This window comes from Symphalangus syndactylus, chromosome 8 (genome assembly GCF_028878055.3).
Source record: "Symphalangus syndactylus isolate Jambi chromosome 8, NHGRI_mSymSyn1-v2.1_pri, whole genome shotgun sequence".
NCBI classification, from domain to species: domain Eukaryota; kingdom Metazoa; phylum Chordata; class Mammalia; order Primates; family Hylobatidae; genus Symphalangus; species Symphalangus syndactylus.
Window position 1 is genome coordinate 27,096,995 of NC_072430.2, and position 14,735 is coordinate 27,111,729.

Here is a 14,735-nt window from a genome sequence, read left to right on the forward strand (position 1 = left end):
AATCTCAGACTACCTTGTATGTGAAATCAACCATAAACTACTGCTTTTCTCCTAGTAATATATTAAAATAAGTTTTGCACAAATGTTATGGCTGAAGTAACAGTTGATAGGTCTTATCAAAGTAAGTGAATATTTTTTATTGTTTTCAAATAGATCGTGGATTTTTAACTTTGGAAGATTTCAAAAAAGCATTTAGGCAGGTGGCTCCCAAATTACCAGAAAGGACTGTTCTTGAGGTATTCAGGTAAGGCATCAAAATCCTTCTGTACACCACCTTTTGATTTACCATTTGCTTTTACATGTTTTTGACTTCATGGAAAGCACTTATTTCTGATTTTTGAGTCAGGAACATTTTTCTCTTGCAGCATAGTGTCATGGTCCAGGAGGGAAATCTATAGTTAGCTATGAGTCCTTCCATGCCCCTGACAGTGGACTGTAAAGTTGGGGGAGCACTTGCACACCAGGCAGGTGCATACAAGCACTTATGAGTAGGGGCAGGAGAGGAACAGGAAGAAAGAACTTTATCAGATACTTAGGTGTGAACCAAGGGAAAATGGAGCTTTAGTAATATTTAGCATGGATGCTGGTGTCCTCACATGGTCTGTATTTCAGACAAACACAGGTTACATGTGGTTCTTGAGTTGTCTGGGGAGAACAGCTGGAGTTGACTGATGGTAGCCCCCTTGTTCCCTTGCTTTCAAAGCTACTGACACATGTTGCTGTTCACACATACCTGATAAAGGGGATTTAAAGATTATATTATGTGGTTCTTATGAACGAATCCTGACAAAATGGACAAGTGGCTTAAAAGCAGTTTCTGTTAGGAAACTGCAGATTGAAGGTAATATTAATAGTGCAAACACATGCTGACGTGAGAACACAGCTGAGCTGTCTCTGACTCCCAGCATGAGCTCTTCATCAACCTTGTTAACAGGTATATTCATTAGCGTTCAGCACACCAGCGAGAGCTAGAAAACCCAGAAGAACAGAAACTCAAAAAATATAGAAATTCATTTCTCTGTCATATAAACATAGGCAAACCAGGGGTAAATGTTGACCACACAGTCGGGAAGGATCCAGATTGCCCCTTTTCTTGTTGCTCTGGCTGTATCAACACCTGGCTTCTCCCTCTTGCTTCAAGATGGTTGCTTAAGTTTCAGTAGTCAAATATTAAGTTTCAGCAGTCAAATCTGAATTCCAGCTGGTTAGGAGGAAAAGAAAGCAGAAGGTATGCACTCCTTTTCAGGATATGTGTTATTTCCACTTACAACCCAGTGACCAAAACTTAGTTCCAAGGTCACGCACAGCTGCAAGGGGGAAGGGTTTTGGAAAATGCAGTCTTTGCTCTGGGCAATGATGTGCCCACGAATAGAGGTTCTGATACCAAGGAAGAGGGAGAGAGGATGGATATTGGGGGACATCTGGCAGATGTTCCCATTTGGGATAAAAGTAACTTGATGAAATATGACCAGAGCCAGCCCTTCTCAATAGAAATTAGTAAATAGGTTATTTGAATCAAGATTTGCAGTCATTATCATTAACAGTGACATATATGAAATTCATTTGCTGCATCATTGACAAGCAAGCTACTGAGCAAGCTATTGAAGAAGAGCAAAGAAGTTAAAACCAGATGCATACAAAATGCTTATGGGAAAACATAGTTGATTTTGTAAAAGCAAATCCTTTAAAATGTAGCATCTTTGTATTTTGTGATGAGATAGGTAGTGAATATCAATATACTTCTACCATACAAAAGTTGTTTTTAACAAAGGAACTAAAAATTGATACTCATTTTCTTTTTACAAAAAGACAAGTTGTCCAAATATGATGAACTTTATGTGTTAAATGGTTTTAGTAGATACTACCTTATAGAGATTTTTGAAAAATGTATTTAAATATAGTCATTCAAGATACAGGCAATGTTTTAACGATGAATGAGAAAGTAACACCTTGTTAGAAGAAAAGCTATGCTACAGGGAGAACATTTTTGAAATAGATGTTTGAAAATGTTATTTTATTTTAAAACATAATGTCACCTATTAAAATTCATATCTGCATGTTTGGTATGTTTAAAATGGAATGTCCTGGCCAGGCACGGTGGCTTATATCTGTAATCCCCGCACTTTGGGAGGCCGAGGCGGGTGGATCACCTGAAGTCGGGAATTCGAGACTAGCCTGGCCAACATGGCAAAACCCCATCTCTACTAAAAAGACAAAAATTAGCTGGGCATGGTGGCATGCACTGTAGTCCCAGCTACTCGGGAAGCTGAGGCAGGAGAATCACTTGAACCTGGGATGCGGAGGTTGCAGTGAGCAGAGATCACACCACTGCACACCAGCCTGGGTGACAGAGTGAGACTCCATCTCAAAAATCTGCAAAGTTGTGGTGATTGTAGCACACAATTATTAAAAACAAATTCGGCCTGGTGTGGTGGTTCATGCCTGTAATCCTAGCACTTTAGGAGGCCAAGGCAGGAGGATTGCTTGAGGCCAACAGTTCAAGACCTGCCTGGGCAACATAGACCCTGTCTCTACACAAAATACAAAAATTAGCCAGGTATGGTGGCATATACCTGTAGTCCTAGCTACTAGCTATTTGGGAGGCTGAGATGGGAGGATCTCTTGAGCCCAGAAGTTCGAGGCTGCAGTGAGCCAAAGTTGCACCCTTGCACCCCAGCCTGGGCAACAGAGCAAGACCCTATCTCTTAAAAAAAAAACATATGTATATATATGTATTTATATGTCCATCTTTCCATGGGTTAGCGTATATCTTGAAAATGTATTAAAGCTATTGAATTATATATATAATTATATATTGAATTATATATGTAATATATAATTATGATTGGAATTATATATATTAATGTATATAATTGTATATATGTGATATATAATTATAGATATTTAAGCATATATAATATGTAATATATAATTAATTATATATGTAATCTATAATATATAATTATTTAATTGCATTTGTTTAATTATATATGCAATATGTAATTATATAATTGATATAATTGTATATAATTAGTTATATATAACAGAATTATATATTATTAATAATTGTATATATGATTATATATGATTAACATATATAAACATATATAATTATATATATAATTCAATAGCAAGATATCAGGAAAGATGGGCTTTACTAACTGAATTTTAGTTGGCATCAACAACAAAATAATAATTTAAGAAAACAAAACAAATTTTCAAATTCCTAAACCTTTGTATTATCAGAGGATGGAGTCAGTGGCATGATGACCTTTTCCCATTTAGATCTATATATTTTCATGAGGTACCTATACTATCCATTAAAACCAAGTATCAAAACAAATTGAATTTTAAATTGCTCACTTATAAAATATTAAGCCAAGATTTTCAGAAATAATAAAGTATATTAATGTACATTGTTCTTGTTAAGTATTAATAATTTCTAGTGACATCAGAAAGTTATTTGCCATTAATAAATAAAATATTTTTATCTTTAATTCTTTAGAAATTTCTATACTTTAACCAAGTACATGGTATATTAATATAATAACACATGTGCTCGTCTATAAATAAGTATATTCATGTTGTGGAGTATATGCCCACAAATCTTGTACTTCCTAGGGTTGTGAGACCAAAACAGTTTGGAAACCACTGCAACATACAGCCAAAGAAGATACTTTGTTGATTGAATATGGGCTTTTTAAACTCTCAATTGTATTTTTATAATATCACAATCCCAAAATTAGACTAAATAATGAATAACATGGTCGGGCGCGGTGGATTGCGCCTGTAATCCCAGCACTTTGGAAGGTCGAGGCAGGCGGATCACCTGAGGTCAGGAGTTCGAGACCAGCCTGGCCAACATGGCAAAACTCCATCTATACTAAAAAGTACGAGAATTAGCCAGGCGTGGTGGTGGGCGCCTGTAATCCCAGCTACTCAGGAGGCTGAGGCAGTAGAATCACTTGAACCCGGGAGGTCGAAGTTACAGTGAGCTGAGATTGTGCCACTGTACTTCAGCCTGGGCAACAAGAGTGAGACTGTCTAAAAAAAATAAATAAATAAATAAAAAGAATAACACATATTAAAGGAAGTTGTGAACTGGAAAAATATTTCCTGTTTGTGTAAATTGAAGTAGGCCAAAGAAACAGAGATGTCTAACATATCACACATATCCTTATTTCAGTCATGCAAACAATTTTCAATAATAAAAACATCAGCTGCTGAGGCTGTTAGCGATGCAAAATTATTTAATGTTTCCAAGGTTAGACGTTCACTTTTTGAGACGCTTGAGTAGCTTTTCACTTAATTGATCAGCATGTATGGGTTTCATTACCCAGGTCCGCAATTCACTACACAGGTCCAGAAAAAAAGCTGATCTCTGAAAAGCACTAGAAGAAGGCAGCTAGAGAAGGAGAATTCTAATTAGCCCGGGGTCCTCTGTGGCTTGAATGACTGAATAAGTTTTTATAGTCTTCAATTCAGTGACTGCCAGATTCTTCCCAAAGAAATTTCTAGAGATCAAGAGTAGGCTCTTTCGGAAGTACTTGCCCGTATTACACTTTAATTTTACAAACCAAACAACAGCAATTCAACCAACCAAACAACAAAAACGATCCAAAGAAAGAGACTTGGACATAGGCATCAAGGAATCATTTCACTTTATAATTTAATAGAACACTGGTGTATCATTCATTCATTCTGAAAGTGTTTGAGAACTAAATGTAAAATAATTTTGTAAGGTTTGTGAATTGTTGCCTAGGTATTCTGGTGATGTTTACTTTAGTGATTTTATCATTAATGAAAGCAATGTGTTCTTTTAGAAAACGTATTATTAGGGTTCATAACATTCACATTCTGTTGTGCAATCATAATCTCCTGTTTTGTTTTAGTCATAGCTCTATAGTTGAATGAATTCAAAGCTCACCTCCAGGCCTTTTGCTATGGTTTCTGCTCAGCTGAAGTTTATCCTCAAGTAGGGGTCATAAGAATTATATTCCCCACTGTCTTTCATGTTCAAAAATGCTTATCTGGGTCATTGTATTTGAATAAAAATATGTAATGGATTGAATGCTAACATTTTTGAGTCACATTCTTTTTCTTTGAGAACATTGGTTATGCCTATTTTGGAAGTCCTTTTAAGTTTTTTGCTAATTTTTATTTTAATTGCTTGCTTTGTTCTTAGTATATTACCATGCTCTTAGTGTATTTTCAACAATATCTGTTCTCCTTTGTGCTGCATCCAATTTGGCATTTTTCTTTTTCTGTTTTGGTTTTACTTTTCTCTTACATTTCTTTCTTGAGCTATTCTGCTGATGTCTCATATCCTTTTGTATTTTGCTGTATCTTGTTATTTTGTAGTAGCTCCCCTATCTACTTTCAGCTCTTGTTTTATAGAGGTGTTTGTTTTATTAGGGGAAACAGTGATTTTTTCAGATTTTATTTTTAAATGAGTGATTGCTTGGGGGAAGCTAATTATAACTTTTTCCACATAAATTAATGAAAGCAAGTTTTCTACCAAGAGAAAAGTTGTGAGGAACAAATTACTTTCATAAACCAAGGGATCTCTCATATACAAAATTCAAAATTGCTACTCATTTATTATGTCTAAAGATATTATAAAATCTTTAATACTTGGATTTCAAAATTTGAGACTTTTTTCAGTATTTGAAACTTAAAACTTTCATGTGGGTGTGGTGGCTCATGCCTGTAATCCAACACTTTGGGAGGCCGAGACAGGTGGATCACTTGAGACCAGCCTGGCCAACATGGTGAAACCCCGTCTCTACTAAAAATAAAAAAAATTAGCCCAGCATGGTGGTGCACACCTGTAATCCTGGCTACTCGGGAGGCTGAGGCACAAGAATTGCTTGAACTTTGGAGGTGGAGGTTGCAGTGAGCCGAGATCACGCTACTGCACTCCAACCTGGGCGACGGAGTAAGACTGTGTCTCAAAAAAAAACTTGTCTCTACTGAAAATACAAAAATTAGCTGGGTGTGGTAGCACGTGCCTGTAGACCCAGCTACCCGGGAGGCTGAGGCAGGAGAATCGCTTGAATCCGGGAGGCGGAGGTTGCAGTGAGCCCAGACTGCGCCATTGCACTTCAGCCTGGGTGACAGAGCAAGACTCCATCTCAAAAAAAAAAAAAAAAGAAAGAAACATAACTTTGTATTCCTCCTAGAGCTGGTAGTCACAATTTGTGTATTTGTGTACTATATCAAAGATGATGTTTCATTATTAGTCAGAATTTCTACCCACTAAAAATGGCAGAAGTTCAAGAGACATAAGAGCTGTTTGTACAATAGTACTGTTTGTACTATAGAATTAATGTTAGATAATAGGCTGTTTTGAGCAATTAAAAGTTAAGTAAGAAACATCTTTCCTCTTTAACACTAATAAAGCTTACTGAAAATTTTGTAGCGCTATCTTTTGTTTTTAATGTTCAGAAATCTTCAGTGACTCTAAGGGGTAAAGTTAAAACTAACCTGGCTTTCCAACATCTGGTCTCTTTTCCAACATCTGGTCCCCTTTTCAAACTCATCTTTCATCAGTCCCAAATTCCTGTGTTTCCCTTGGCATGGTACTTGTTCCTTTGATTATGTGATGTGCATTTATACTTCATTCTGTTTGCAGTGCCTTTCCCTACTCTTACCTGTCCAGATTTAAACCATCTTTAAAGGTCCTCCTCAATAAAGCCTTTCTTTCTCTACATTGTACAGTCTTCTTTCCTTAAATGTTGATAGTATTTATTGTTATGTATTTTTTCATTCACTTACTTGATAAATGAAAACACAGTGTTTATGATTGTCCCCATAAATTAGTACAAGTTCTTCGAGTTTATGGACTTATATCTGTAATTGCCACTGTCCTTGGCATGTTGCCTTTTGCATTATAGTTAATAAATAATCATTGGTCCATTGCCACTTATTCCAAATACCCTGTGACAGTAAAATTCTGTTTTCTTCGTGGTTTAATTTATTTCTCATAAACTAGGAAAGAGTCCTTTGAAATGCAGTGAGGAGCTTCATAGCCACATGTGGCTCTGCTTTCCATTTTTCTCTGTCTACATGTGATTTTCATGAATTAATCTCTGGTGGTCTCTTTTTGCTTTATTTTGGAGGCGTTTTTGGTTCATGATTTAGCTTCGCTGTCATCAGGAAGCTGGCTTAATGTTCCTTCTTGACTTTGCCCGCCATCAACACCCTGTGGTATTTCTGGCTGGCATTTTTCTCTGCATGGATATGTTTACTTCTCCATGCCTAGGAGCCTTCTCCATCTCATTGTAAGCACTGCTATTTGTACATTCCCACCACCTGTCAGTTGGCAAAAAGCTCTGGGAAGCTGCTTTTGCTTCCCAGTCATGAGATGAAATGTGAATGTGCATAAGGTCCATGCCCTGACCCAGCATCCAAGATCCTGAGTGCACAGGCAGATTGCCACATGCTGATGTAAAGTGGCAATATCGAGGCACCAAATGCTCCCGTCATGACCGGAGACATTTAAAGTTATATCCTGATATTTTTGGTGTAAGAATCCCTTTCTTCATATTACACAAGGGAAGGTCAAAGGACATAGGACATCTAACTCTCCTTTTTTGAATATTAGAAATTGGGTGAAAATGAGAATGTCATTGCTTGTTGAATAAGATATTTTCAAAATCAGAGTATTAGTGGGGGTTGGGGCTTAGGAATGCAATTGTAAAAGGGAGTGATGGATATTCTCTTGGCAGAAAAATTATATAGATGTTATATCACAGCCATTATAGAGGTAAGGACTGTCACCAGCTTGGGTAAAACAAACTAATAGGCTCTTCTGTTACGCTGATTGGAAGAGTCTTGCAGAGCTGAGGGCCTAAAGGAAAGTGATTTCAGAGAGCATTTTTGTTTTCAAGTCATTTGCGTCTCTTTTGAAATGTTATTTCTCACTATAGTTTTTAGCTTCCTACAATTCCTTTCTGCCAGCAGCCAACTTGTTGAGTATCATTTTCCTGGTCCATCTCTAGCAAGAGAAAATTTCCCAGTCATTATTTTGTGCTTCAGAATGATTCTGTGTATAATCATGCAACTTCAATAACATCACAGTTATTAAAATGAGTACCTAATTTAGTGACTATGACTATTGGTCTTTGAGTATCTGCCTGCTTCCGGGTATAGAAACATCCATAAAAACACCTAGAAATCATATTTCATTCTTTGTAGCCATACATAGATAACAGTCATCAGCTTTACCTTCTGTGTGAGTGGCATGACCGAAGAAGTAACTTCTTGAGGTCCAATTTTTATTTCATGAAATTTTGTGTCTTCTCTGCAATGGAAATGCTTCAGTTTTTATTTCAATGGTTTTGTTTCAAAATTATATTGTCAGAGATTCCCTTTTCTGATTGTCCTCTTGCACATGCTTACAAGATGGGGAGTATGAATGTGTGTAAGCTTTTCAAGCTGACCTCAGAATTTCCTCTCTGAGGGACTTCTAGGGACTTTCACATGTGATATATTGAATAAAACTGTACTTTAAAAATTCAGCTATAGAAATAATTATATTCTAGTCATTTTAAGGAAATACCAGTTTTTCAGAGGATTCTTAATTGATTTTGATTGTCTTTTTTACCAGTATGAACTTCAGAAATGGAGGAATTGAAACTCAGAAACTGGAGCAGGAAGCAAGTAGAGAAGATGACTTTGTTACGTAGATTTTCAAATAGATTATGTTGCTTTGGTTTCTTCATTTAAGCTAACTTATGAAGGATATATTATTAGATTGGAAGGAATATTTAGTCTCTTCACATTTAGGAAGCTCAGATTTTGAAGTCCTCTCTTATGTTAAACCCATCCGGATACAAATTCTATTCATCCTTCAAGGCCCAGCTGTTACGATATTTCTTATCTTGAAAGCCGGCCCTACCCTGCCACCTTGCAACCCCCAAAAAGGAAATTGTCTTCACCTTCTGCTTTAAACTCCTAATCTTTCATAAATGTCTTTCTTCTTCATGCTTTTTCATAGTTGTTTGTACCCATGTGTTATTTCCAGTGTCAGAATGGAAGCTAAACGTGAGAAGGCAGCATAGTAGGGTATTCATCATCACACTCCCCACACTCCTAGCACAGTTTTGTAGGTCTTGAATAGATGACTTCATCTTATGTAAATGAATGGCTTATCTCATTGGGAAAAAAAAAAACAGGCTTTTTATTACTATTATTTGTTTTACTCTTTAAATACCACACTGGCATCATGTTAAGGCCGGGAGTCCAGTCAAGCCCCAGGATGAGTTCTAGGCCCAGCTCTGCCTCTGACCCATTTTTCCACAAATCAGTGAACCTCTCTGGACTGCACTGTCATCTGAGAAAAAAGGGTGTTGTGTTATACGATCTGGCAGGCTTCTCCAGCTCTGAAATTCACTGATGGCGTCATCTATCATGGAGAATGGCATGGCCGTCTCCTTTATTTTCTCTGCGTACCACAGATATTATTCAGAATCCACCACAGCATGAATATAGATGTGGGCTGTCAGTGTGACAAAGACTGTTCTCAAGAGGAAATTACTGGGTTTGACAGCTACCCAACCCTGGGTTTAGTTTTTGGGATGTCACTATAGCAAGTGTTGTGGCCGATGTATCCAATTCCTCATCTACATATATGGCTGAATATACTGTTCTTGCTGTAATAGCATGAGGGCTATTTTTCTTTTAATTCAGCTGTCACATAGGAAACTGCTGCCATGGTTTCTTTCTATGACCAAATGTTGCTAACCCTTTCAGTCATCCTTGAAGTTATTAATAGCCACATATCATGAATGTATTCATGCCATTTCCTTTATAGAAAAAGGAATCAATTTCTCATGTTTTTCTTTTGTAGTAGATAGCTAACTTCTAGGTGGAATTTTGGTAATATTGAATGTCATATTTATAAAATAAGAGAAATCTGTATTTAATAAAATACATATTTTATGAGATAGTTAACATTGTTTTAAAATGCCATGACAAAGTAGGCCAGGAATTAAGAATTACATCAAAGTTTTGATTGTCCACCTTATACATAGACTAAAATCAAGACCAAAGATTTCCAGTACTACATTTTTATCGATGACAGCAGCCTATGAATTTGGTGCCTTATGTCTGGCCATCTTGTCTGCCTACCTCCTACCCCATCATTCTCCTCCATCAGGCTACCTCAAATAGATGCATCCTTGATATTCAAAGAGTTCTCCAAAGACCGGTGGCATCAGCATCAGGGAGCTTATTAGCAATGCCTAATCTCAGGCCCTACTCCAAAGGTACTGAGTCAGACATGTTTACTTTAATATTCCTGGGTGATTCATATGCACATTAAAGTTTGAAAGTCACTGGACTACCCTAGTTAAATTTTGGATAGTTTGAGTAAATTATCATTTCTATTTATGTTACTTCCTAACTTGAATAGCTTTTTATTCCCTACCAGATAACGTCTAGATTCATTGTATTGAATTCATATATGTATGTATTCATACATATTCATTGTATGTCTAGCCTGACATAGAAGGCCCCTATAGCAGAAACATACAAGACCCTATAGGCAGAAACGGCTGTGCCTTTTTTGCATGTCCCCTAGTATTTCATCCTACTCTTCTTGCCATATACTGTCTCATTTCTCTCCTAGCATTTTTGTTCATGGCAGGTTCATTGCTCTCTTTCCTCTTCCTCCCACTTCCCCATCCACATATCTGAATGGTATCCATTCCTTAGCTGAACATTCTTCTATGTAGCCTTTCTTTTCTTTTCTTTTTCTTTTTTTTTTTTTTTTAGACAGAGTCTCACTTTGTCACCTAGACTGGATTTCAGTGGCGCGATCTCGGCTCACTGCAACTTCTGCCTCCCAGGTTCAAGTGATTCTCCTGCCTCAGCCTCCCAAGTAGCTGGGATTACAGGCGCCCGCCACTATGCCCAGCTAATTTTTGTATTTATAGCAGAGACGGAGTTTCACCATGTTGGCCTGGCCAGTCTCAAACCCCTGACCTCAAGTGGTCCGCCCGCCTCAGACTCCCAGAGTGCTGGGATCACAGGTGTGAGCCACCGCGCCCGGCCCTATGTAGTCTTTATCACTCCAGCCCACAAAATATCTTTCCTTTTCTGTAGAACTCCTATAACACTTGCCATATTGACATATTTAATAGTAGCAACCACAGTGCCACTGGCAACTAATATTTACTGAGTGTTTTCCATGTGCCAGGCACTGTGCTGAACGAATCCTCACAGGAACGTCTTGGGTTGGGCTCTGCCTGCCCCCATTTTACACATGAGGAAAAAGCTCAGAGAGGTCTAAGGACTTGCTCAAGGCCACCAGCTGGTGACTGATGGAACCAAGATTCAAACCAAAGGAGGCTGCCTTTCCAGCTTGTGCTCTTAATCACTGTCATATTCCTTTCTCACTTCTTTTAACAGTGTTAGAGACCCTGAAGGTAGGAAGCATGCTTTTGTGTCCCTCCATTGCCTAGCATAAACACCAGGAAGCAAGGCCTATTCACTCTGCCCTAAGAGCATTCTTGATGCACTGGTTGCATGATTATATGGCTTTTCCCTGTTCCTATGAAGTGGTTTGGTTTGGATTATTATACTTGAGATTTCATTTGAAAAAATATACAAAAGGAAGCTGATGCAACATTTTATCCATCAAACTGTAGAAGGCATTCCAGTTCAGATTGCTCTGATAGGAACCCATGTGTTATGCATCTTGCCTATGAACTTCTATCACAAGACCAAAGTATTTGCCAAATAAATTATAAAAGCCAAATATATTGAAAATTGCTGAATGGAGTTTTATCATAATTTTAACTGGAGTGGGAGTGCCAAACGAAATTCATGACTTTCTCTTCGTAAGGCAGGATTATACTTTGATTCACTTGGAAGAGTCTTTCATCAGTTACTGTGAGTTTAGCATTGTGTTTTAGAAATTCCAGCTGGGCCACATTATCTGCTCTTCTTCTCTCCTTGGTTGCAACCTGCTGCTGGAGAAAATCAGGGCAAAGCAGTGATTAAATCCACTATAGACTTACTGTGAAGCCTCGTAGTTCCTGCACTCGCTCTTCCCTCTGCCTACCCCAGCCCTTGAAGCTACTGAAGATGGCTCCTTTGGTAGACTCTGGCTTACCCATTTCCTAAGCCAGCCCCAGGAAAAGCAGAACAAGTACGAATACTAATACCCTTTACTTTCCCCCCTACTCTGCCTGTTTATCACTCACTTCTACCTGCCTCCCACTCATGGAGTTTTTAGAATCTTAAAATCCCAGGACTGGTTACTGGTGGCTAGACATGGATCCTGGACTCTTGTCATTATTCCCAACCCTCCTCCTTTCTCCCAGGGCCATGTCCTCCACATGCCACACCTCTAGTCTCCTTAGCTACCACTAAGCCCAAGAATCAATGTTGACACCACTTTTTCCTCCTTATCTTCACTTAGGCCTCTGTCCAAGGCCCCTGCCCTTTGTTCTGACCCATACTGCAGGGCCTGCACTGTTAAGTGGGCTCAGGTGCTTGGACTTGCTCTTGGCCGATCTGAGATCTGAAGCTTACTTACCACTTGCCTTCTTTCTTTAATGTGTCTGCCTTCCCATCATACATTCCACACTGAATTAGTGTCTCTCTCTCTCTCTCTCTCTCTCTCTCTCTCTCCTCATCAAGTGTAATGTCTGAGAAATCTCTGAACTCTGCTATCCACCTTCCTGGATCCTCTTGCTTAGATCCCCTGGTGCCGGCCTTGATCCCAGAATGGGACCATGTCACAGTTCAGGCAAAAACTGATCTCTACTTGACCAAAGCGTTTGGGCTACCAAAATCTGTCTTCTGTACTCAGTTCCCCCACCCTGGTCCTGTGTCATTCCAGAATGCCTTCCATTTCGTGCAGAAATCTGGTATGCCTGTCACTCAGGTCATACAATACCCCTATTGCTATCCAGGAGAAATGTAACTCAGCTGGCTTCAGTTCCCTGTTACAAGGATGGCAAGTAGTTGACATGCCTGCCACTGACCCCTCCGGTACCTGTGGCTGCCCTCTTCTGCAGAACTCAGAGTTCTTCTCAGTACAGTACCCCAAGCCAGCTCATTAGAGTTGTCATATGAGATCAAATCTCTTGCTCTCTCTGTGAGATGTATTCTCTGTGATGGTTGTACCAAACCTTTCCCACTACTGTGCTTTGCAGGTGATCTTGCCTTTTTCTTCATGGAGAGGATCATGGCCTCTTCCTGGGTTTACTGCCTTCTCTTCATCTCTTTTCTGTATTCCTTTAATTTTTTTTCTTTTCTTTTTTTTTTTTTTTTTTTTGAGATGGAGTCTCGCTCTGTTGCCCAGGCTGAGTGCAGTGGTGTGATCTCGGCTCACTGCAACCTCCACCTCCTGGGTTCAAGCAATTCTCCTGCCTCAGCCTCCCAAGTAGCTGGGATTACAGACATGGACTACCATGCCCGGCTAATTTTTGTATTTTTAGTAGAGACGGGGTTTCACCATGTTGGTCAGGCTGGTCTGGAACTCCTGACCTCAGGTGATCCACCTGCCTTGGCCTCCCAAAGTGCTGGGATTACAGGCGTGAGCCACCATGCCCAGCCTTCCTTTAATTTTATTTCTGAGGAAAAGGGGTCTCTTCTTTTTTTCCTAATTCCTCTCTTTTGTTCTGGTCTTCTCTCTTCCCCTTTTTTTGATCTAAAACATTTCTCCATCAGCCATTCCCACTTCTGTTTATAATGCCTATCCCTGCCTGAAGATATACTCATATCCATCCTAGAAAGCTGCTCTCCCCGACTAAGTGCTTCCAGTGTTCTTTTTCTCAGGGTTCATTTTTGCCAGCTTCTCACAGCATTCACACCCTGCCTGGAGAGCCAGTCCTTGATTCTCGCTCTTCCCCAGCTTTCATTGCACTGTGTCGTCCACTGCAGTCACAGTGCTTCCCGTTCATTGATCACCGACTACGTGTTGCCTTACTTAGTCCTTACAGTGACTCTCCACATCAACGGCATTTCTATCCATTTTACAGTTAAAGCTGAGAGTCCTTTATTGCTCAGTTTAAACCAAACTGAACTAATTTGCAATTTTTATTTTTTTTTGGTCAAAGAAGTCACAGAACTGAGCCCCTAGGGCAATCAGAATTTTTTATTTGATTATAATCATGTTGCTGGTACTTGTTAATGGTCAAGTGTTTTTGTAACCTCAAAATGTTATTTTCTTGTTTAGGAATGCCACTGCCTAGTAATGATAATGATGGAGTAGACTGAATTTACAGGTGGAATAAAATGTCTGCACTCCCATGTTAATTGCAGCATTATTCACAATAGCTGAGATATGGAAACAATGTAAGTCCCCACTATTGGATGAATGGATAAAGAAATTGTGGTATGCGTGTACAGCAGAATATTATTCAGCCTTAAGAAAGAAGGAAATCTTGTCATTTGCGACAGCATGGAGGAATCTGGGGACATTACGCTAAGTGAAAGAAGCCAGACACAGAAAGACAAATATTGCATGATATTACTTACATGTGAAATCTAAACTAGTCAAACTTGGAGAAAAAGAGTGGAATGGTAGTTGCCAGGGGCCGGGGAGTGGGGAAGATGGGGAGATGTCGGTCAGAGGATACAAAATTTTAGTTGCAAGGTGAATGAATTCTAGTGATCTAATGTACAGCATGGTAACTATAGTTAATGTGTTGTGTACTTCAGATTTGCCAAGGGAGCAGATCTTAAGTGTTTTCAACACACACACACACACACACACA

At 38.9% G+C, this 14,735-nt stretch overlaps 1 protein-coding gene across 21 annotated transcripts in view; it reads left to right on the plus strand.

The window, feature by feature from the left end:
- Positions 1–14,735, plus strand: part of EFCAB11 (EF-hand calcium binding domain 11) — a 169,818-nt gene that overhangs the window by 22,203 nt on the left and 132,880 nt on the right. For 16 of the 21 annotated variants that reach the window (XM_063644050.1, XM_063644051.1, XM_063644049.1 and 13 more), the window contains exon 5: positions 154–244. In XM_063644050.1, coding sequence (XP_063500120.1) covers positions 154–244 — 91 coding nt within the window. Of the gene's footprint in view, positions 1–153; positions 245–1,035; positions 1,084–2,092; positions 2,173–3,621; positions 5,076–14,735 lie in introns of those variants that run through there. The other 5 variants (XM_055288463.2, XM_063644058.1, XM_063644059.1 and 2 more) reach the window with 5 other exon arrangements.